At 45.7% G+C, this 22,782-nt stretch overlaps 1 protein-coding gene across 1 annotated transcript in view; it reads right to left on the minus strand.

Annotated features, from left to right (window-relative positions):
• FEZ2 (fasciculation and elongation protein zeta 2) overlaps nt 1–22,782 on the minus strand; it is a 298,213-nt gene that overhangs the window by 44,823 nt on the left and 230,608 nt on the right. Inside the window, 1 exon segment of the mRNA XM_077486489.1 lies at nt 6,217–6,292. Coding sequence (XP_077342615.1) covers nt 6,217–6,292 — 76 coding nt within the window.

Below are 22,782 nucleotides of genomic sequence, written 5' to 3' on the forward strand. Positions count from 1 at the left end.
CCGGAAGGGTAGAGGCACAAACTGAAAATGATGTTCCTCTATTGCAAATCACAGGAACCTCTGATGATGATGCAAGATAGGTATGTGTAAATACGCATCCTTTATATCGTTGCAGGCTAGAAAGTCTCCCATCTGGAGTGATGCTACTACTGAGTGGAAAGACTCCATCTGAAAGGAATGGATCAGTAGATATTGGTTAAGGGATCTTGGGTCCAAAACGGGCCTTGTGTCCCAGTTTGGTTTATGAACCATAAATAGGTTTGAGTAAAACCCTGTGACCTTTTCGGGTACAGGAACCTCTACAATCACTCCTTGATGCACTAAATGATGAAGTGTCCCTTTTTGGAGGATCCGAGGGAACTCTGGATCTTAAAAACCTCTGAGGGGGAACCCCCCTGCAACTCCAGCTTGTAACCGCGGAATATAGTTGAGGTTACCCACTCGTCCACATTCTCCAAATGTCCACAATGTGCAGCAGCCTTCCCCCCCACCCAATGGAGTGGGGGCATCTCCTCAAAAGGATGGCTTGGTTCTGGGTTTAGAAGAAGTTTGGAGCCAGGGCTTTTTCTAGCCCTGGCCTTGCGGCTTATCCCTGGTCCTAGTGTCTCAAAGTTTCATAGTTAGTAAGGTTAAATAAAGACACCCGTCCATCCAGTTCAACCTGAGTGTCTACCCCTATTCCCTGTACATTGCACACTCACATTGGTCCCTACCCTCAAAGAGCTCACAATCTAAGGTCCCAATTCATATACTATGGCCAATTTTGGACAGAAGCCAATTAACCTACCGGCATGTCTTTGGAGTGTGGGAAGAAACCGTAGTACCCGGAGGAAACCCACGCAGGCACAGGGAGAACATGCAAACTCCAGGCAGGTAGTGTCGTGGTTGGGATTCGAACCAGCGACCCTTTTTACTGCTAGGTGAGAGCGCTAACCACTACACCACTGTGCTGCCTCGGCGCTGAGACATTTGAGGAAGCAGTCCCTGCGGTTCTAAACGAGGGACACCTTGTGCTTTTCTTCACAGGAAGTAAAGAACTCCTCCCTCCAGAAATCTTTTGGATACATTTGTCCAAATGATCACCAAATACACGTTTCTCATGAAAGGGCCAACCTGCCAATAACTTCTTACAAGGAAGCTCGGCTGACCAGTTCTTAAGCCACAAATGTCTGCGCATATGTAAAGACAAGTCAAGTGAGAAACCTGCTGTATTGAATCCTTTCAGGTGTCAACAGCAAAACACAGTGCTCGAGGAATATCTGCCTTATTTTCAGGCAGATCATCCTCCTGGTTAAGCCTGTCAAGCAGTCTGAGCTGATCCGTTACAGCCTGGCAGATACCAATTGCTGCAACAGCTGGCTGAAATAGCTGAACTGGCCAAAGAAAAGGAAGCCTTTAATAATGACTCCAATTTCTTGTCAACAGGGTCTTTCAAGCCCTGTGCATCATCTACCGGACAAGTCAAGTTCCTGTTTAAGGAAGAGACTGCTGCATCTACGGCTGGCATGCGGCACTTCTTAAACTTTTCATCCATGGACTATAAAAGGCAAAACCTCTTAGGACTAACAAAAATCACGTCAGGATGTTCCCAATCCGCATACACTGCCTGCTCCAACAGAGGGTGTAAGAGGAAAGCCTGAGTGGCCTGAAGAGGCCTCAGGGATCCCAAAAGAGGACTAAGGAGGCTCAGTGACCTCTGCAAGAGGCAACTTAAAGGCAGAACGACCCATTTTGGTCAGAGACAGGATCAAAAGCCTCTGTGATTGAGAGGCAAGCACCAACTGGATATCATCTTGTCCAGATTGCTCGGAAGCAGACTCATCAGTCAGGCCAACCACAAAATCCTGAGCTTTAAGCTCATCCCCCATCCTCAACCCATTCCAGAACCAGACTAGAAGGCTCCGGGAAGGGGGATCTGTCACACTTCTTGCCACCCTGCAGGGCACCCTGCACCCTGGAGGCAATCATGCCAGCAATCCTGTGCTCTAACCCGGCTAGGGCTAAGGACAGTTCATCCATAGTGATAAAAGGTGAAGCAGCAGCATTGACTGTTGGCACAATCCCAGATAGGCACAGCGGCTCAGATTGCCCGGAAGCCTCTGGTCCTTCAGGGGATACAACACTAGGGATAAGACTAGGTTCATCAGGAACTCTTGATCACATAGGTGTGCCCTTCCCTGTAGTGTTAGTCTCACGCCTCTTTTTTGAAGACATTTACTAGCCACAAAAAGGGAGTACCTGGGTGTAGTATTAACACACCTCAGAAGAGAGACCCTTTAATGGGGCTCACCAAGCTCCTATGCAGCAATCCTGCTAAGCACCTTTAGCCTGCCAAACACCTGGTGACTCACATGACCCGAGTAAGGAGAAATGAACCGCTGAAAGTGTCTGGTTCAGAGCCTGCTCTGTGTCCAACAGCTGCCTTCTGGAAGCACTGCATGCTTGGCATACACCGCATAAACAAGATGGCTATGCGCCGGAATGTTGCCGTATCCGCGAATGACGCAAATCTTCGTGTGCCCACATAAAGGCTACGGCGCATGTGCTGCGAAGCCGTGTGCACCATGGCCGCCAAACCCAGCGGCCCAAACTGCTGAGCCCAGCGGTGAAATGGCGCACTGTCGTGCGTCATCATACAGGTAAAAAACAGCCAGACAAAGGTAAAAAAGGTACACTTTGCAAACCCCCACAGCTAGCCCAAAAACTCCCATGCATGGTCACCGCACACAGGTGTCCAGCCTCTAGCTAGCTTGACTGATTGTTACAATCACTGGGACACCTCACAATAATAAATGAGGTTTCACTTACCCGTCCAAGTGCAGGGCAGCTTAGAAACCAAGAACCCAATCTTCAACCTTCACGGCGGGTTCCTGTCACTTGAGGACCTTCAAGGACTGGGTACCTTTTTCATGTTTAGGGCCCAGTACCTTGGACCTGTACAGCACCTTGCAGGAATGCCTTAGCTCTGTAGTGTCCAGGATTCCACTTCACAGGAACCAGTGCCCAAAGGCCGCATTACAGGCAAAACCTTGCAGGATCTTGAGTCTTCTTTGTGAGGCTAGGGTACCATTTATCTAAGCATATAAAGCATGTGTCAAATGGATCTGTTCGGTCAATTCCTTGTTTCATTTAACCGCTTCCCGACCACCTCACAGTGATATACGCCGGCAGAAGGGCACGTACAGGCAGAATCACGTACCTGTAAGTTGCCCTTTAAGAGGAGGTGGGGGCGCGCGCCTGCAGGAAGCTCCATGAGTCGGGTCGTGCATCCCTTGGACTCTTGCCGTGGGGATACCTGTGATCGCCTTACAAAGAGCAAGAACGGGGAGATGCTAAAGTAAACAAGCATCCCCCCGCTCTGCCTAGCAACAGTGTCACTGATCTCTGCTCCCTGTGATCGTGATGTGTTAAACACAGCCACGCCCCCCACCGTTAGAAACACGCCCCTAGGACACACTTAACCCCTACACTGCCACCTAGTGATTAACCCCTTTACTGCTAGTGCCATTTACACAGGAATCAGTACATTTGTATAGCACTGATTGCTGTATAAATGACAGTGGTCCCAAAAATGTGTCAAAAATGTCTGATGTGTGCGCCATAATGTCGCAGTCACGATAAAAAAAAATCGCTGATCGCTGCCTTTTAAAACAAAAAAATAATAAAAATGGCATAAAACTATCCCTTATTTTGTAAACGCTATAACTTTTGTGCAAACCAATCAATAATCGCTTATTGCGATTTTTTTTTTACCAAAAATATGTAGAAGAATACGTATCGGCTTAAACTGAGGAAAAAAAAATGTTTTTTTATATATATTTTTGGCAGATATTTATTATAGCAAAAAGTAAAAAATTGCTTTTTTTCAAAATTGTCGCTTTTTTTTGTTTATAGCGCAAAAAATAAAAACCGCAGGGGTGATTAAATACCACCAAAAGAAAGCTCTATGTGTGGGAAAAAAAGGACGTCAATTTTGTTTTGGGAGCTGCGTCGCACGACCGCGCAATTGTCAGTTAAAGCAACGCAGTGCCCCATGATGTATGAAAAATAAAATCTTCATTTTATTGAAAAGCCATAGTACACAAACCCAGATAAAAACAGTTGAACGCGTTTCAGCCTATAAGGCCTTAGTCATAACCACATTACAGATTTTAAACTTTCAAATAAACAGTAGCTCTAAAGATCACAGGCTCCGATTGTCTTGATTGGATGCAGGCAATTATCAAAAAGAAAGAGAATCAGCTGCAATACATACTGGGTGATCCATGTGTATGCCACTAATTTTCACACACCTTGTGGTGATAATATGCACACACACAAACACATATTTATTCATACACATGCACAAGAAAAAACACCATAAAATTCAAAAAACAAACATAAAAAAAAAAAAGATAAAAATAACAATACAGTTATGTGAAAGACCACAGAAGAGAGAAAAGGCACTGGGGAGAGGCATTCTAATGTAGATTCAAATCCAGATCTCACCTCAGGTTTAACCCCTGAGGCGATCTAGTTTTTAATCTAAAAATCTCTCACCAGTAGCCTTCTCTCCCTATCACCTCCTCTGGGCGAGCGAAACAACCGTTTTCTTCTAAAACGAAATGAGGAAAGATCGCCCTGATGACATGCTCTAAAGTGACGTGTTACATTCAACATATTTCTAGCATTCAGATTATTTGTGTCACAATAATGTTCCCCTATGCAGGCTCTCAAAGGACGTGTGTGGTACAACCTACATATTGGAGACTGAATGAAATACAGGTGATCAGTTATATTACATAGTTTGTGCCACAGTGAATATATTGCTGTATAGTGAATTCTTCATCTGTAGCAACAAATGTTTTACCCAATACACACAAGTTGCAGTACCTACAGGTTTTTATGTTACAAGGGTAACCTTCCAGGATAGCAGAGCCAGGTGGGATTAGCAGTGTTTAGATGAAAAAAAAGACTAGGTGATAATGCAGTCCCTAGTGTGGGGGCATGTCGGGCTAGAGAAACGGCAAAAGTCACTGTTGACTCACAACCTCTACTGGAAGTCTCTTTCAAGCATTAAAGGGTAACACCACTTTCGTGGGAAAAAAGCATATAAAATTTAATATAGTGCATACAATTGTGAATAAGGTCATATTGCAATTGAAGGCGTTTAAAAATAAAATTTCATTTTCAAACTGCAGCGCTGTAATTTTCTGTAAAAAGCAATATGGCTACCTGGAGGAAATCTGTACACAGATGGTGTACAGAACACCACCCAGAAATATATTTTACTGCTTGTGTTATTGGCCTACTGATTGAGAAGTCTGCATTAAGATGCAAGTCAAGTTTTGGCGTTTTCTCAACAAAAGTAGAGTTACTCTTTAACTACCCTTTCGGTAAAAAAGTATAAGATTTGTTTTCATCTTTCTTCCTGTTAGTTTGAAATCATGTCCCCGTTTTCTTGATCTTGGCTTTATATTGAATATACTGACCTGTCTTTACACCCTTGAATTATTTAACACTAACTCTTAGAACGCATCTGTACATCTCAGGTTGAAGAGGTTATACTGGTATCAATATTTTCAGCTGGTGATGGGCTTTCATGTAGAAGTGATCCAGGCAGCTGTACAGCTGCTCAATCACTTCTACAAGGCGTAGAATGGCCAACACCACCCAGTTCAGCTGGGACTGGCTGAGATTTGAACAGTCTATGATGGCTTAAGAGTAACCGATCTGGAAACTACTAGACAGTTCAGGGAAATAAGCAGTCAGATCAGATAAGATAACGGAGGCATAAGGGTTGGAAGACGAGGGCTGGCTTAAATTTTTTTTCAAGTTTGTCAGTGTTTAAACCTCCTGAAGGTGACAACATAGCCAAAATGTTTGGGGTTTTTTTCACCTGGAATTCAGCATGTGTTCAATGACTGTCAGTCGAAAGGGTGGTTACTACAGTAAGCTCCCTTTCCCATTCAAAAACAAATGTTGCCAAACATCCGTGAACAGGTTATCAGGCATGTAACTGTTTTATGAATTGTTGCCAAATTAATTGTGTGATTGAAAAGTGCAGAAAGTTTTTATTGTTGTTTGTATTCCTGCTGAGGAGACTTCCACCAGGACAGAAAATCATAAGAAATTCAAAACTTTACTACTGTCACCAGAAAGCGTGACTTCAGAAAAAAAAAGAAAATGTAAAGGTTTTAAAACTCTAGCACAAAGTAAACAGACACGCCTACTTACTTTTGGTTAGTATCTGGAGATCTTCAACAGAAGGTGGTGTATTTTTTTTCTCATAAGGAATAACTGTGGTTAAATACTGTGAAAAAAAAATAAAACACTTTTGTTAACTATATTATAACTACATTTCACATCTTGCATCACAGATAACTTAAATTGTCCTTATAAGTAACAATGATTGCCTATATGAACCACTCTTCATGCGTGTGCTTCAATTTTGGAAGCTACACTAGAAAAATACTCAAGAGTCTCATTATTTTTCATGCAAAACACCATCTTTTTTTTATGTACAGAAAGCAAAAGCCTTAAAGTAAACATCCATGCTATTACTAATTAGAAGGGGTGGGAGCAGGTTTATGCCCCCCCCAGTCTCTATGACCTGGATTGCAGCGGCAATCTCCCGTTCGGAGCCCCGGTATATCTTCGTCAGAAGTTTGGGGCTTCGAAATCCCTGCAACCGAATCTCCAAAATGTTCCCCGTCGGGAGGGACGTTTTGGAGCATTCTAATTGGTGGCGCCATCATATGGGCGACGCCGACCAATCAGAAGCCGCATAGCCTGTCCTGTCAGCTGGGAAGATGATGCATGGGTGCCGAGGGGATTTCCAAGTCCCGGACTCCTGACGTGGGTATATAGTTACAGTCAGTAAGGTTGAATAAAGACACCAGTCCATCCAGTTCAACCTGAGGGAGTGTCTATAATTGTCCCCATCTCTGTACATCGCACTCACATCGGTCCCTACCCTCAAGGAGCCCACAATCCAAGGTCCCCATTCATATACTAGGGTAAATTTTGGACAGAAGCCAATTAACCTACCTGCGTGTCTTTGGAGTGTGGGAGGAAACCCATGCAGGCACAGGGAGAACATGCAAACTCCAGGCAGGTAGTGTCGTGGTTGGGATTTGAACCAGCGACCCTTCTTAATGCTAGGTGAGAGTGCTACCCACTATACCACTGTGCCACCTATTTTATATACCGGGGCTCAGAATGGGAGATTGCCACAATACTTTTACCAAGGGTAGAACCTCAGTAAGACTTACTGAAGTTGGGGTCTTTCTGCACCAGGGATGTAATTTTCACTCATGTGGATTACTTCATTGTTCTGTTTCTTTTTTCCCAGTTCTAAACAAATGCCAGACCCTTTCCTGTGCAGCTCCCTTATTCTGGACTCCCTTCAACATGTAATTCAGGCATTCCATAAGCCGCTAAATCTCTGCAGACTAAATAAGTGTATCATATATTATTGTCCTCCTCAAGCTTTTCGGTATAGGACAGCACAATTTAGTTTAGCTACTAGCATTCAGTGAAAACAGAGTTTTCAATAACTAGAAAAAAATCATTTATTGGGGTACAGTATGGGACACCGGCTACATCTAGGTCATATGCAGCTACTTTTAGGTGATTAGAAACTAAAAAAAGTTTGCAGGGATATCCTATTTCAACCCTCCCAGATAGACTGTAGGGGGGGGGGGGGGGGGAGAATATCAGGAACAGAGCAGAAAGACCAGTGTACTGTATTGTATTCCAAGAAACAGATTTTACTGGAACGTCAAAAATCCTATTTTCTGTCATACAGGATAGGTCTAAAAAAACAGTCCAACTGAGTAATGGGCAACACTGCAAACAATAGCAACAGGCTCACAAACAAATGGGTCAAAAAAGCCCATGAAGCATTAAACAGATCTGATACAGCATGCACTAACCTGGAAGGGAGGAAGTGCATCTTTCATACTATAGGACCCAATGATAGCTAGTCTGATCCACTCAGCAATGGGGTGGTGTGACACCAGGGGAACGTTGCAGCAGCCATTTTTTTTTTTTTTGCCAGAGATCAATCACTTTAAAAGGTAGCTGCATGTAATCCAGTCGTAAGGATTAAAGTGATTGCAAAGTCTTTTTCCCTTATAAAAATAATAAACGTTATATTTACCTGCTCTGTTGCAGTGGATTTGCACAAAGCAGCCCGAATCCTCCTCTTCCCGGGTGCCTCTTCTGCGATCCTGGCCCCTCCCTTCTGGCAATACACACCAAACTGAGCATGGCAGAGTTACTCCAAAGGCTCTGTCTTATCAGGAGATAGATTGGGAACAGTGGAAGAGGGAGAGCAGATCAGGAAGATCAGGTTTTTTTTTCTTAGAAGGGTGCATGTGAACAGCACAGGGCCAAATCAGCAATGTCCAGAGTTCTGCAGCTTCATAGGATAGTCAGAGGAGAATAAAAACTCCTACAAGCTTTAAGCAGATACTGATATAAGTGACAAGACAGTTATAAGCTGCTGATAAGAAAAGTTATTTAGCAGTGTGTATTTACTAAAATAATTGCATTTCCATGTCCTGTGTAATGTGGAAGACCAGACATAGTGAATGCAGGGTCCTGGGTTTAGTAACATTTTAACAATTTTTTCACAAGTACCTACATTTTTTGCAGGGTACTGTGTAAATCAGGAAAACTAGGTAAGTTATATCCTTTCAATTTCTTGCTTTCCCGTTGTCTTTTGAAAGATACACTGGAATCATCAAAAGTCCTGTTAAATTTACTTTAATCTGCCAATAAAAGTTTTTTTTTTGCACTCAGGGCTCGCCGCATAAGGAGCACATATTCAAGCTGGCCAACTGCAGTAAAGTGATCCTTCTCTGGCTAGTCAGACTTTGCAGATTGCCAAATTCTTACTTGCAATATTTGAAAATAAAAATCTTTTATTTTAAGCAAAAGTTTGCTAGGAATATATATGGGTATATTTGGCAGTGTGCAGAAGGTTAAGGCCTCATGCACACGAGACGCAGGTGAAAACTCTGCTAAAAAAAAAGCTGAAACGCTCGTTTTGCCGCGTTTGCATGCCGTGTTTGCGTTTATAAGCGTTTATAAAGATAACATCATGTAGACCCTCCCCAAGCTCTCAAAGCATGTTTTTTTTTTTTTTTTTTTTAACTATTTCTGCTATTTTGATCAGAGTGAGCAGCAGCAGCATAGAGAGTAGTTGTACACTTGCATTTGCCTCTCTTTCTGTGGTATACATTTTGAAATGGATCCCACATTGAATATATGTCAGGAAATGCTTCTGATGTTGCTCTTGATGAGACAGCAACGTCGTCGCAAATTTCGTGAGAGGTCCAGAGTCAGAGCTCGTCGATATTGGACCCATCTGTTTATTTCACAAACATGTAGTGCAGCTGCGTACCTACCCCGACAAGTTTTTTAATTTTAGCCGGATGTCCATTGTCCCATTTGATCTGCTCTTAGAAAAAGTACGACCTGGTCTGACATTCGTGGACACCAATATGAGAAACAGTGTGTCACCAGAGGAACGTCTGTTGGTAACAATCAGGTATGTGTATAGATTTATAAAATATATTTATCTATAGATGTACAGATGAATTTTTTTCTCTGCCCTTTATTTAAAAAAAAATATTGTCTATTTATAGAAAATTATCCAATTTTTTAAAATATCTAAAATTTTCTTGTGGCAATTTTTAACATGTTTTCATGATTTCTAATATAAAACAATATAAAAAAAGTAATTTTTTAATCTTAATATATGCTTTTATTCATTTTTTCTAGTTTCAAATTGTTTTATTTAAAAGCAAATCTATGTTAATTAGATTTTTTATAATTGTTTTACATTTGGCCAATTTTTTAATATTTTTATCGTGAAATATGTACTGATTAATATATTTTAATTCTTTGCTGCTGTATATGGTAGTATATTATTTTTTAATGCCTTATTAAAATATCCAGAATACTAACCCTAACCATTCATCCTAACCCTAACACTAACCACTAACCCTAACCCCTAACACTAACCCTACCCCTAACAGCTAACCCTATCCCTTACACTAACCCCAACCCTAATCCAACCCTTAATCCTAAACAATAACCCTAATGGATAACCACTTACCATAACACCCAACCCTAATGACCAAATTACATTGCCGTAGATGGTCACAATTGACTTTGAGGCCATGTATCTTGCAGAAAAGTGCATGACATTTTGCAACCCGAATTTGGGGCCCCCTAACTCGGTGTCACTTGGTGACAGGATCCTCAAATTTGGATATGTTATAGTGCCAGTTCCACTGTGACTGCATACCGAATTTGGTGTTCCTGGCAATAATTGGCCCCAAGATATGGGCCCCCAAATTCGGGTCGCAAAATGTCATTCTCTGATGCAGAAAAGTGCATGACATTTTATGACCCGAATTTGGGGCCCCCTATCTCGGGGTCACTTGGTGATAGGAACTCCAAATTTGGATATGTCGTAGTGCTAGATACACAGTGTCTGCATACCAAATTTGGGGTTCCTGGCAATAAGTGGCCCCAAGATATGGGCCCCCAAATTCGGGTCACAAAATGTCATTCTCAGATCATATTTCTGAGTTTTCAGGTCCAAAAAATTGGGTTCCTTTAAAAACGCATTTAAAAACGCAAACGCAGCTAAACGTGGGTGCCGCATTTAGATGCGTTTAGCCTCATTTTGCGTCTGAAACGTGGAGATTTTTGTGTCTGAACCCATTTTTTTGCTTCTGGAAAAACAAGGTTAAACGCAACTGCATAAAAACGGCAAAAAAAACAGACAGTGTGCATGGACACATAGGATAACATTGAATGAGTTCAGGGGCAGTTGAAAAAAGTGTCCAACTGCATCTGAACACGCGTTTAACTGCGTCTCGTGTGCATGAGGCCTTATTAATGCTAATTATGGAACGTGAAAGGATAACATACCACTCAGAAACATATCGAAGTACTGCAACATCTTAAAAGGCTTAAAGCAAAATGCGGTCCTACTTCAGAAATCGAATTTGAACTCTGCAAGGTACTACACTAGGATCTGATTTGGTGGAGAGGAGATGGGCCTACCTGATCCTGCATTTGGTAAATAAAGAAATCCCCGACCTCAATCTCTATGGCCAGGGGAGTATCATGAAATCAGTGGGCCTGTGTTCAAGATCGCAAGTGGGCACTGGGATTGAGGGGGAATAAATGCAGCATAGAGTTCTAAAGTGGGTGTGGTTTAACCGCTTGCCTACTGTATACATACACACAGTGGTTCTGTATGTAATCGTGCACTTCCATGTTGCGCACGCACGCTGCTGGCAACCTGCTTCCCCTGTGATTGGACACAGCAGAAGCCAATCGTTGGGACACAGGCAGAACGCCGTTCTGTGAGAAGGGAAGGTTGAGCTTCTGTGTTCCTACAAAGCAGGAACACGGATCATTGCCTTCCCATAGTACATGCACCCCCACACAGTTAGTAAAAACTCTCTAGGCACACATTTAACCCTTTGATCGCCTCTGATGTTAACCTCTTCCCTGCCATTGTCATAGTACAGCGACAGTGCATATTTCTAGCACTGATCACTGTAGTGTCTGAAAAGTGTCACTTCGTGTCTGATTTGTCCCCCACAATGTCGCAGTTCTGCGATAAGTGTCTGATCGCCGCCATTCCTAGTAATAAAAAAAAAAATAAGATTTTTGTACTCACCGTAAAATCCTTTTCTCTGATGTTCATTGACGGACACAGCACTTTAACCTTGACCTTATGGTTATAGCGCCAACTTTAGGAGAGGAATTGGCAGAACAAACACCACAGCACCACCCAGGGGCAGTCCCTAGTGGCTATAACCCCTCACTCTACTTCCAGCAACTCAGTTCGTCAAAAAGCATTACAAAGTGGCGGTCGTACTGGAGGAGCCACCTGCCAAACCCCCTGAACAAATATATGCACCATTGAGTGAGTTGCCAATGGTCGCTGAAAAAAAGACAGCCAAAGCCGATACCTGCCCCTTAATGGTGCTCACTATAAGTTTCTGATCCACTCCTTGGTACAAAAACAGCAGGACCCTGGAAACTGAATATGTACGCGGACACCATCTCCTCACACATGGAAATGTAGGCCTTTCATGTGCGATGATAAATCTTACAGGAAGAAGACTTCTGCGCCCTCAGCATAGTGGAAATTACCGAAGCCAACAGTCCTTGGTCCCTCAGCACCTGGCTTTCAACCACCATTCTGTTAAAACCAGTGACGGTAAATCAGGATGAAGTATCGGACCTTGTGACAGCAGGTCCTCCTGCATCGGCAGCCACCATACGTACTATGTCGGCGTACTAAGGACATTGAGGCCAATCATAATCACTGGAATCCTCTCGGCCTCCACTCTGCGCAGCAGAGGGAGGAGTTTGAGCGGGGGAAAGGCATAAATTAGCCGATAATGCCCCCATGGAGCCAACACATCCGACGCATCCGCCCAAGAATCTTTTGACCTGGCCACAAACCTTTGTACCTTCCGATTGAGCCGAGAGGCTAAGGGATACACACCCGGCATGCCCCACCTTAAGCAAATGAGCTGAAACACTTCCGGACGCAGTGACCATTCCCCGTGGTCCAGCAACTAACAACTGAGGTAGTCCGCCTGCCAGTTGTCTACTCCCGGAATGTATACAGCTGACAGAGCCGGCACACGCCGCTCTGCCCACTGTAGGATGTGAGAGACCTCCAGCGCTGCAGCGGAGCTCCTCGTCCCTCCCTGATGATTGACCTATGCCACCACCATGGCGTTGTCCGACTGGATCCTGACCGAATGCCCCTGCAGCCTCTGCGACCATGTGGAGAGGCACTGCCTGATCGACCGAAGCTCCAGCACATTGATCGGCAGGTGGGATTCTTCCTGTGTCCAGCGACCCTGTGTCCAGCGACCCTGGGCCGACTGAATGCCCAAAACTCCCACCAGCCGGACAGGCTGGCGTCCGTTGTGATCACCGTCCAATGAAAAGGAAGGAACGACTTCCCGGACCGAAGGGCCGGAGACCTCAGCCACCAGAGAAGCGAATCCCTGACTAGCTGGCTCACCCGAATTTGACAGTCCAGGGATGTCGGAGATTTGTCCTATTTGGACAGGGTCTCTTTCTGCAAGACTCAAAATGTGGAATTGAGCATACAGTACCGCCTCGAAAGTGGCTACCATGAGACCCAGAATTCACATGCAAAAACGCAGCGAAGACCACCTGCGGGACATCAATAACTGCACGGCAGATTGAAGAGTCTGCAGCTTGTCCGAAGGGAGAAAGTCCAGAATCTGAGTCATCAAGGATCAACCCCAAGTACTCCAGGCGTTGAGTCGTCACTAACACAGACTTTTGGAGGTTCAACACCCAACCAAACTCCCGGAGAGTCTGTCTGTTTGGAGGACAAGAAAGAAATTATCTTGTAGCCTGACTAAACCAGTTCACAGACCCACTGGTCAGAAAGGAAAGAGGTCCATTGGACTGCAAACTCCCGAAGGCTACCCCCCACCTGAGAGTTGGGCGGGGGGGGGGGCAAACCTTCACGCGGCAACAGATTTGCTTGCATTTTTGTTCGGCTTGCGAAACCAGGGATGCTTTTGTCCCACAGAGGGCACCTTGTCCGACTGGGAACGCTTACCCGCTGACCTGGGAGGATGAAAAAGCCGCTTCTGAGTGGAAAAAGAGGGCCCCTGCCTATGGTGTAGCTCCGTACCCTTTCTGGACTGAGCAAAGTAGTCTTACCCCCAGTAAAATTCTTAATAATGTCATCAAGCAGGGCTCCAATTAGCCTCTCCGCCAGCGCTTTCTTAGAAGCCTGGTCCGTAGACCAGCATTTAAGCCAAATCAAGCGACGCAGCACCACTGCTGATACTGAGGCTCTAGAAAGCAAAGGGGCCGTATCCAGGGCCGCATCACAGACATACTTAAAGTGGTTGTAAATCCTTACAAACCACTTTGACCTACAGGTAAGCCTAGAAGACAGCTACCTCCGTCTAAGGCGCATGCGCCGTAGACAGCGGGGCGCAGGCGCACTGGGTAAGCCGCAGATCGCCGTGAGTGTCGGCTCCCGTGCGCATGCGCGGGAGTGATGTCATCGCTGCTCCGGCGAATCACAGCGCCGGAGAAGCGAGACCCACGGAGACCCAACAAGAAGATGGATGCTCTGAACTACAGGGGACAGCGGTGACTTCGCTGGCTCCTGTGTCAGGTAAGTGACACATAATGGACTAGTATGCGATGCATAGTAAGTCGATTATACTTTACCTTTGCTTGGAATGAAAGAGGAAGTAAACCCATCAGGGTTTACTTCCTCTTTAAGGCCATGCACCAACTGTTCTGCCAGTTCCACGCAGACTGGGGAAACCTGTTCCTTCCCCAACTCGCAGTGCAACAATTAAGCCCATTCAGTAAGCGTTTGTGAGACCAGGGCTGTGGCTAACACTGGCCGCAATGCTGACCCCACCACCGTAATGGAATGGGCAACCGCCTCGGCCCTTCTGTCTTCAGGGTCCTTAAAAGAGGGGGACCCTTCCACCAGAATCGTGGTCACCTTATTAAACCTGGATACCGGGGGGGTCAACCAAAACCGGAAGAGATGCCCATTTTTTCAGGAAACACTCCTCAAAGGGGTAACGCACCGCCATTCATCTCGGGACTGAAAAGGGCCAGCTGCGGGCTTCGTTACATAGTCAGTAAGGTTGAATAAATCAACCAGTCCATCCTGAGTGAGTGACTACAATTGTCCCTATCCCTGTACATTGCACACTCACATTGGTCCCTACCCTCAAGGAGCCCACAATCCAAGGTACCCATTCATATACTAGGGCCAATTTTGGACAGAAGCCAATTAACCAACCTGCATATTTTTGGAGTGTGGGAGGAAACCGGATAACCCGGAGGAAACACACGCGCAGGCACAGGGAGAACATGCAGACTCCAGGCAGGTAGTGTTGTGGTTGGGGATTTGAACCAGCGACCCTTTTTACTGCTAGGCGAGAGTGCTAACCACTACACCATTGTGCTTCCCCACTCCTTGTAAATAAACTTATCAAAATAAGTTAAATAAGGAAACACCTTAACAGAACGGGCCAGCTTGTGGGACCCAAAAGGGACCAACACCTCTACAGATGCCCCTGCCGTATCCTCTATCTTTAAGGTATCCCGCACTGATGTGATAAGTGCTCCTACGTTGACACGAACGCAGAGTCTTCCTCCTCACTGTCCGAATGGTCCTGGTCTGCATCCTCTGAAACATCAGAACAGGGGCCGCCTGGCACAGCAGGACCTGAGTCTGAATCGGAGCTCTCCCCTGAAAATAGGGGGGGGGGGGTCATTTAACCCCTTGCGCCCGGACACCGCTTCCACCCTGGCAACAAATTCCAGGACCGCTGTCCATAAGAACGGGGGAGTCTGGAGAAGAAGCGCCAGCCTCTGAACCCACACTCACATGTCAACCTTAGGGACCTAAGGCAAGCAAACACAAATGTCCAACCTCCTAGCTGCCACAGACTGAAGGCCCCCCCCTCCCCCCCGCAGGACTCACCACCCTGACCCCGGTGCTGTACTGCCCTGCCGCCGTCCGCTTTCCTCTCTGCCTGCCAGAAGGTGTCTTATGTCCGTTTTGCGCTGCAGAAGTCTAAACCAGCCGCTCAGTGCTAGAGCACAACCAACCTGAAGCTACCAGAAAATGGCCACTGGCCGCCTCAGCAAAAACCGTCTGGAAAAAAAGGCAGGGAAAATGGCCGTGGTTTCCGCAGTGACCATTCCCCCCACATGGCAGCACACAGACACTCAAAACGGCACCAAAAACAGAGGAAAAATGAGCAGACCACCAACCGCCCAGCGCAGCCCCCTGCCAGGACCCAGAGGACCCCCTGACAGGTACGTGCTCTGCACCCCCTATGCCCAGTCACACAGCAGCCCCTTAGAAAGGGGAAGAGGGAAATAGGTAGGGAGAGAAGAAAGGGAGAGAGAGACCCCCTAGTCGACCTCCCAGGGAATGCCCAGCTGCTCCACCCTGCCGAGACAGGTGGAACCATACTTAGCCTTCCTGCAGGGACTGCTGGACGCGCTCTACAGACAGACCCATCACCCGAACAGTACGGGGTGGCTGTCGGCCATGGCACACTGACTCGGACAGCAGTAGCCCGGTCATATGTGTGCCCCAGAGCATATAGCTCCCCGGCCTGTCTCCTCAAAATAACTCAACACAGCCATTAATGTCTAAACCGCTGGCAACAAAAATGAGTACACCTCTAAGTGAAAATGTCCGAATTGGGCCCAATTAGGCATTTTGCCTCCCCGGTGCCATGTGACTCAGTGTTACAAGGCCTCAGGATGGGCAGGTGTGTTAAATTTGCTATTATCGCTCTCACTCTCTCATACTGGTCACTGTCGACCTTGGCAAACATTCCTTGCCCTGATCGACCAAAGAAGTAGAGTGCACATGCTCAGCAAGCATTTTATCCAGAGGTTGTTTTTGGGAAATAGACGTATGAGTGCTGCCACCATTGCTGCAGAGGTTGGGGGGGGGGGGGGGGGGGGGTCAGCCTGTCAGTGCTCAGACCATATGTCACACATTGCATTAAAATCCATGGCTGTCGCCCCAGAAGGAAGCCTCTTCTACAGATGATGCACAAGGAAGCCTGCAAAAGCTGAAGACAAGCAGACTAAGGACATGTATTACTGGAACCATGTTTTAACGGGAGTCACTTACTTTGGGTGGGGGGGCCGAGGAACCCAGAATCTCTTGGAGAGTTGGGAAACCCTTGTTTCAGCTCCTCATGCACCTCATATTTCTAAGTCACCCTATGTCTATTAGGGGCACAGGGTGACTATGAAAAAATGGACAGCTGTTTAATGGACAATGAGAAGGTAGGTGGGATTCCTCCCACATCCAACGGCCCTGGGCCGACTGTACGTCCAAAACTCCCTCTAACCGGTCAGGCTGGCGTCCATTGTGATCACCCTCCAATGGAGAAGAAGGAACGATTTTCAGGACTGAAGGGCTGGAGACCTCAGCCACCAGAGCAGGGAATCTCTGACTAACTGGCTCACCCGAATTTGACAATCCAGGGATAATGGAGATTTGTCCCATTTTGACAAAATCCCTTTCTGAAAGACTTGCATACCGCCTCGAAAGTGGCTACCATGAGACCCAGGACTTGCATGCAGAAACGCAGCAGCAACCACCTGCGGTTCACCAATGACCTTACCGCAGCTTGAAGAGTCTGCTTGTCTGAAGAGAGAAAGACTCTCGCTTCTGAGGAGTCCAGCAGTACGCCCAGGTATTCCAGGCGTTGAGTCGGCACCAACACCAACCTTTTTTAGGTTCAGTACCCAACCAAACTCCTGAGAGTTTGCATGGTGTTTGCCACATCCTCCCTTAATTCTGAGGCGGAAGCTGCTCTAAGGTCGTCTAGGTAACTCACGATTGCGATCCCACGTTGCCTTAACAACGCCAGAATTGGGGCTAAAACCTTGGTGAAGACCCGGGGTACTGACGCCAGGCCGAAAGGGAGAGCCACAAATTGGTAGTGCTCTTCCCCGACTGCAAATCGCAGAAACCTCTGATGCCTGAGGCATATGGGTACATGTAGGTATGCATCCTTGATGTCCAAGGATGCCAGGAAGTCCCCCTGATGGAGTGCAGCGAGCATGGAGTGAACTGATTCCATCCTGAACCTCTGCACTTTCGCAGCGTGCTCTTCCCCCCGGGTAACATTTTTAATAATGCCATCCAGCGAAGCTCCAAATAGCCTCTCACCATGGAAGGGCTTTTTTTTTTTTTTTGATGCCTGGTCCGCAGACCAGCATTTCAGCCAAAACAGGCACCGTAGCACCACTGCTGATACTGATGCTCTAGAGCAGTGGTCATCAACCCTGTCCTCAGGGCCCACTAACAGGGCAGGTTTTATGTATTACCTTGGGGAGATGCAGACTAGAACACTGCAATCACTGAGCAGAAAATGACATCACCTGTGATGTATTTCAGTTATCTTACAAACCTGGCCTGTTAGTGGGCCCTGAGGACAGGGTTGATGACCACTGCTCTAGAGAGCAGGGGGCCGTATCCAGGGCCGCATCATAGACATACTTAAGGCCATGCACCAACAGATCTGCCAGATCTACCCAGACGGCGGAAGTCTGTTGCTTCTCCAATTCACGGTGCAACAACTTTGCCCATTCAGTAAGCGCCTGCGACACCAAGGCGGTGGCCAACACAGGTTGTAACAACACCACCGCAAACATGGACGGGGCCACTGCCTTGGCCCTCCTGTCGGCAGGGTCCTTGAAGGCAGGAGTCCCTTCTACTGGAATCGTGGTTACTTTAATCAACCTGCATATCTGGGGGGGGTCAATGCCGAAGGAGATGCCCATTTTTTCAGGAGGTTGTCCTCAAAAGGGTAACGCACCGCCATTCTTCTCGGGACTAAAAAGGCCCCTTGCAGGCTTCCCCATTCCTTGTAAATGAACTTCTCAAAATAAGTCAAATACGGAAAAACCTTTAGGCGTGCAGGCCAGTTTGTGGGACGCAAAAGGGGCCGACACCTATGCAGATGCCCTGCTGTATCTTCAGGGTATCCAGCATGCCGTCTGCTCTGCCCTGTGTCAGTCACGAGGTGTTGCGAGTAAAAACCACGCTGTTCTGGAAGCATACAGTCACCAGCGCTAGAGGTAAACCACGCTGAGGCCACACGAAAATGGCCGCCGGACATTATAGCAAAAAACTCAAAGAAAATGGCTGCTGAACCTTCTAGGAAGTGGCTGACAGTAATACACTGACTAAGGCTACAGGAAAATGGCCGTGGACCGTGCAGCGGCCTCCCCTCACGACAGCCTGAGCACCTCACTGTGGCCAGAAAAAACAGGGAAAGAAGCAGTGGACCCTGACAGCCAGCGCAGCTATCCCACCAAGGCCCAGAGCCCCCCCCCCCGGCCAGGTACATGTACTGCACTTCATGCCCAGTCACACAGCACTCCCAGCATGGGGAGGAGGGAATGAGGGACAGGGAGAGAAGGGAGAGTTAGAGACGCCCTAGTCGACCTCCCAGGGAATACCCAGATGCTCCATCCTGCCAAAGCAAGTGGAGCCATACTTACCCCTCCTGTCGGGACTGCTGGACGCATTCCACCACAGACCCATCACCCGAGCAGTACATGGTGGCACACTGACATGGAGAGCAGTAGCCTGGTCAAATGTGTGTGCTCCAGAGCATGTTGTGGCCAGCCCAGCGCGTAGCTAGGGTCTGCTCACATTCGATGGCCAGGCTGGGGAGACTACAAGGATCTCCATCATCTAGCCTGTCACCCAGCCCGGCTGTTGATTGTAGCTCACAGGATCAAAATAGCAGAAAAAATTCCCAGGACCAATGGTCCCCTCAGGGAGCCAGGTCCTTCTCCTACACTAAGCAGAAAAAACAGTGAGTGGGACCTCCCCCTGGGCGGTGCTGTGCAGTTTTGCTGTTTTTACATGTTTTACATGTTCTGCCTAGTCCTCTCCTGAAAGTGGCGATATAATCCTAAGGGCAAAATTTAAAGGAGCTGTGTCCATCAATGAACAAAAGAGAAATTGAATTTACATATATATCATCTTTTGTTTATAACAGGGGTCTCCAAACTTTCTAAAAGGGCCAGTTTACGGCCCTCCAGACTTTAGAGGGGCGAGACTGTGGCCACTGAGAGTAGAAATTGTACTGGCATCAGTGGGAGTAAACAGTGCATATTTGGCTTTAGAGGGCAGAATAGTGCACCATCGTTGGTGGTAGTGGGAGGAATAGTTAGTACCATGTTGATGTCATAACAGGAATTATGCCCCTTTGTGTCAGTGGCAGGAAGAGTGTCCCAAAGGCCGGATGAAAGCAAGCAAAGTTTGGAGACCACTTAGAAAATGGAAATGGATTTACATTATGCAAGTCTCCTTTATTTGCATACGATAATAATAATTTAAAAAAAAATTCAAACCACGGGCAGTTTATATTTAACCACTTGCCTGTGGTTTGCAATTTTTCAGCTTTCAGTGCCATCACACTTTGAATGACAATTGCGTGGTAATGTACAGAAACAAGATTTGTATTTTTTTCACACAAATAGAGCTCTCTTTTGGTCGTATTTAATCGCCACTGGGTTTTTTATCTTTCCGAAAAAAACAAACAAAGACCAGAAATTCTGAAATTTTGCGAACAGGTAATTTTTCTCTTTCACTGATGTGCACTTATGGGCACTGATAGACTGTACTGATGTGGTCACTGATGGGACTGCATTGATCAATGCCCTGATTATCAGTCCCCTTTACACAAGCTAGTTATCGGCTCTCTTCTCCTCATTCTGTCAGCATAAGGAAAAGAGTGCCAATAACCGGCTTCTTTTTACTTCCATAATCAGCTGTGATTGGACATAGCTGATCACGTGGTAAAGAGTCAATAATTGGCTCTTTACCTCAATCTGTGATCAGTGTCCAGAGGATACTGATCACAGACCATGCCACCTGTTCCCTGCAGCAGGCGTGATCATGGGAGGTCTTCATGGGACGACCTCCCAGAACTGGACAACCGCATTGTAGCCATCATTCGGCAAGTGGTTATTACAACTCCGGTGGCATGTAATCAAAATCTGGGTGTTCATTATGACACATTGCATGGTAATGGCCATTATGATTAATCCAAACCTGGAAGTGCTCGGATGGCTGTGTAGTACATATCAGAAACTGGGGGTCAGGTAAGACACAGAGCCAAGTGATAGTCACAATTGTAAATATTTGGAGGTCTGTTAAGACACCAAGCAAATATCTGCTGGAGTGAATTGGATATTCTGGATGAACCTGAGGGTCCAGTATGTCAATGCCAGCAGCAATAATTAAAAAGAATCATTGCCTTCAAATCCTTGACCTAGCAGAGCTGAAGAAAGACGTCATACCTCCTAAGGGCACCAAGCTAAAGTGAATTTATTCAGGATAGGAAAGGTTTATAGCCACAAGATGGGGACGTGTCTTTGAATTTACTAGAGTACACCTTGCTAGAGGCAAATGCACAAATCCAGAGGTTAAAGTGGAACTTCACTCTTTCAGCCAACATTGACTATTTGCAATCCTTACGCTGCTAGCATTAGTAAATGGATAGGGAAGTACGGTAGATAATATTTGCTGCTTGACAACTTTTTTTTTTTTTTATTTCTTTACTAGTTTTCAGGCTTGTGCAAATTAATGTTATACAACCCCAATTCCCCAAAAAAGTTGGTGCACTGTAAAATTTACATACAGAACAATGAGATTGGCAAATCTCAAACATTTTTAAATTGATGGCGCTATACATACCCGTATTAAATACATTTTGCAACATGTTTGGATATAAAAAAAAAAAAAAAAAGGATTCTTAGAGAGTCAGAGTGTCTCAGAAGTAAAAAAAAAAAAAAATTGGAAGAGGTTTACCATTCTGTGCAAAACTGCATCTAAAAATTGTTGAACAATTTCAGAATAATGTTGCTCAACATAGGGTATGGGATATATCTGAAAATTAACCAATTCTGACGTAATGACTGTCTCTCATTTCTTGAGGCCCGAAAATGCTGGGACAGTACAAATAGCCCCCAAATGACCAAAAATGTGTTTTTGGAAAGTCGACAGTCCAAGGTATTTAGCCAGAGCCATAGAGAGTTTTTTCAAAGTTGTAATTTTTTTTGTCAGAAAAAAAAAAAGTCTCCTTTTTTGTTTACCTACTGTCACCAGTGCAGCACAGCGTTATACTATAACGGGTGTGGCAGTAATCAAGCACACTGACAGAAAAACAAAAAAATGAAAACTTTTTTTACTTAGTTTTTTTACGATATTTTTTTTTTGTTGAAGTGATCAAGATTTCTTTCGTTGTTTTTTTTTAACACATTTTGTTTGCTTATAGCAGGGCATTACATAGCTATAAACAATCGTTTTACTGAATGAAACGGATTCAGTCTGTTTTGTTTTGATTAGCTGTGATTGGCCAGAGCCAATCACATGTTACAGATGGGCTGCGATTGGCCCTGTCTTTACCATGTCATCACACTGGCCAATCGCAGCTAGCAACACATGAAAGAAAGCCATCCATTGTATTCAACTGTCATGTGACCTGCTGTGATTGGTCACAACGGTTACATGGTACCGGCAGTGAGCCAGTACTCTGATCAGTCATCAGCCAGTGAACATGGCCAGTGACAGGTCACAACATTGCAAGGCCCAGCAAATGGAGCATCCTGACAGGACATCGTAATGCCCAGTTCAAGATAACAAAACAAACCACCGTTTGGCCTGGAACTGGTTAAATATAACATTTACAGTAACCAATATCAAAAGATTTGGAGAATCTTGAGAAATCTATGTGCGCAAAGGAAAAGGTCAAAGTGCAACATTTGATGACTATGATCTTTGGGCCCTCAGTCAGCACTGCATGAAACGTAGGCATGATTCTGTGATGAACGTCACTGCATGGGCTCAGGAACACTTCCAAAACATCACTCTGTCAACATAGTTCAGAGTGCCATCCAAAATTGCTAGGTAAAGCTCTATCATGCAAGAAGAAGCCATATCTGAACATGATCTAAAAAATGCTGCTGTATTCTCTGAGCCAAATCTCAAATAAAATGGTCTGTTGCAAAGTGGAAAACTGCTCTGTGGTCAGATGACAATGGGCACTGCGCCTGCCAAACTAAAGAGGAGAGGGACCTTTAGGCTTGTTATCAGCAATCAGTTCAAAAGCCTGCATCTCTGATGGTATGGGGGTGTATTATTGCGAATGGATTGGACAAGCTTGGAAAGGC

This window comes from Lithobates pipiens, unplaced genomic scaffold (assembly GCF_037356315.1).
Source record: "Lithobates pipiens isolate NorthernLeopardFrog02 unplaced genomic scaffold, aLitPip1_a1.2 Scaffold_18, whole genome shotgun sequence".
Classification (NCBI taxonomy): domain Eukaryota; kingdom Metazoa; phylum Chordata; class Amphibia; order Anura; family Ranidae; genus Lithobates; species Lithobates pipiens.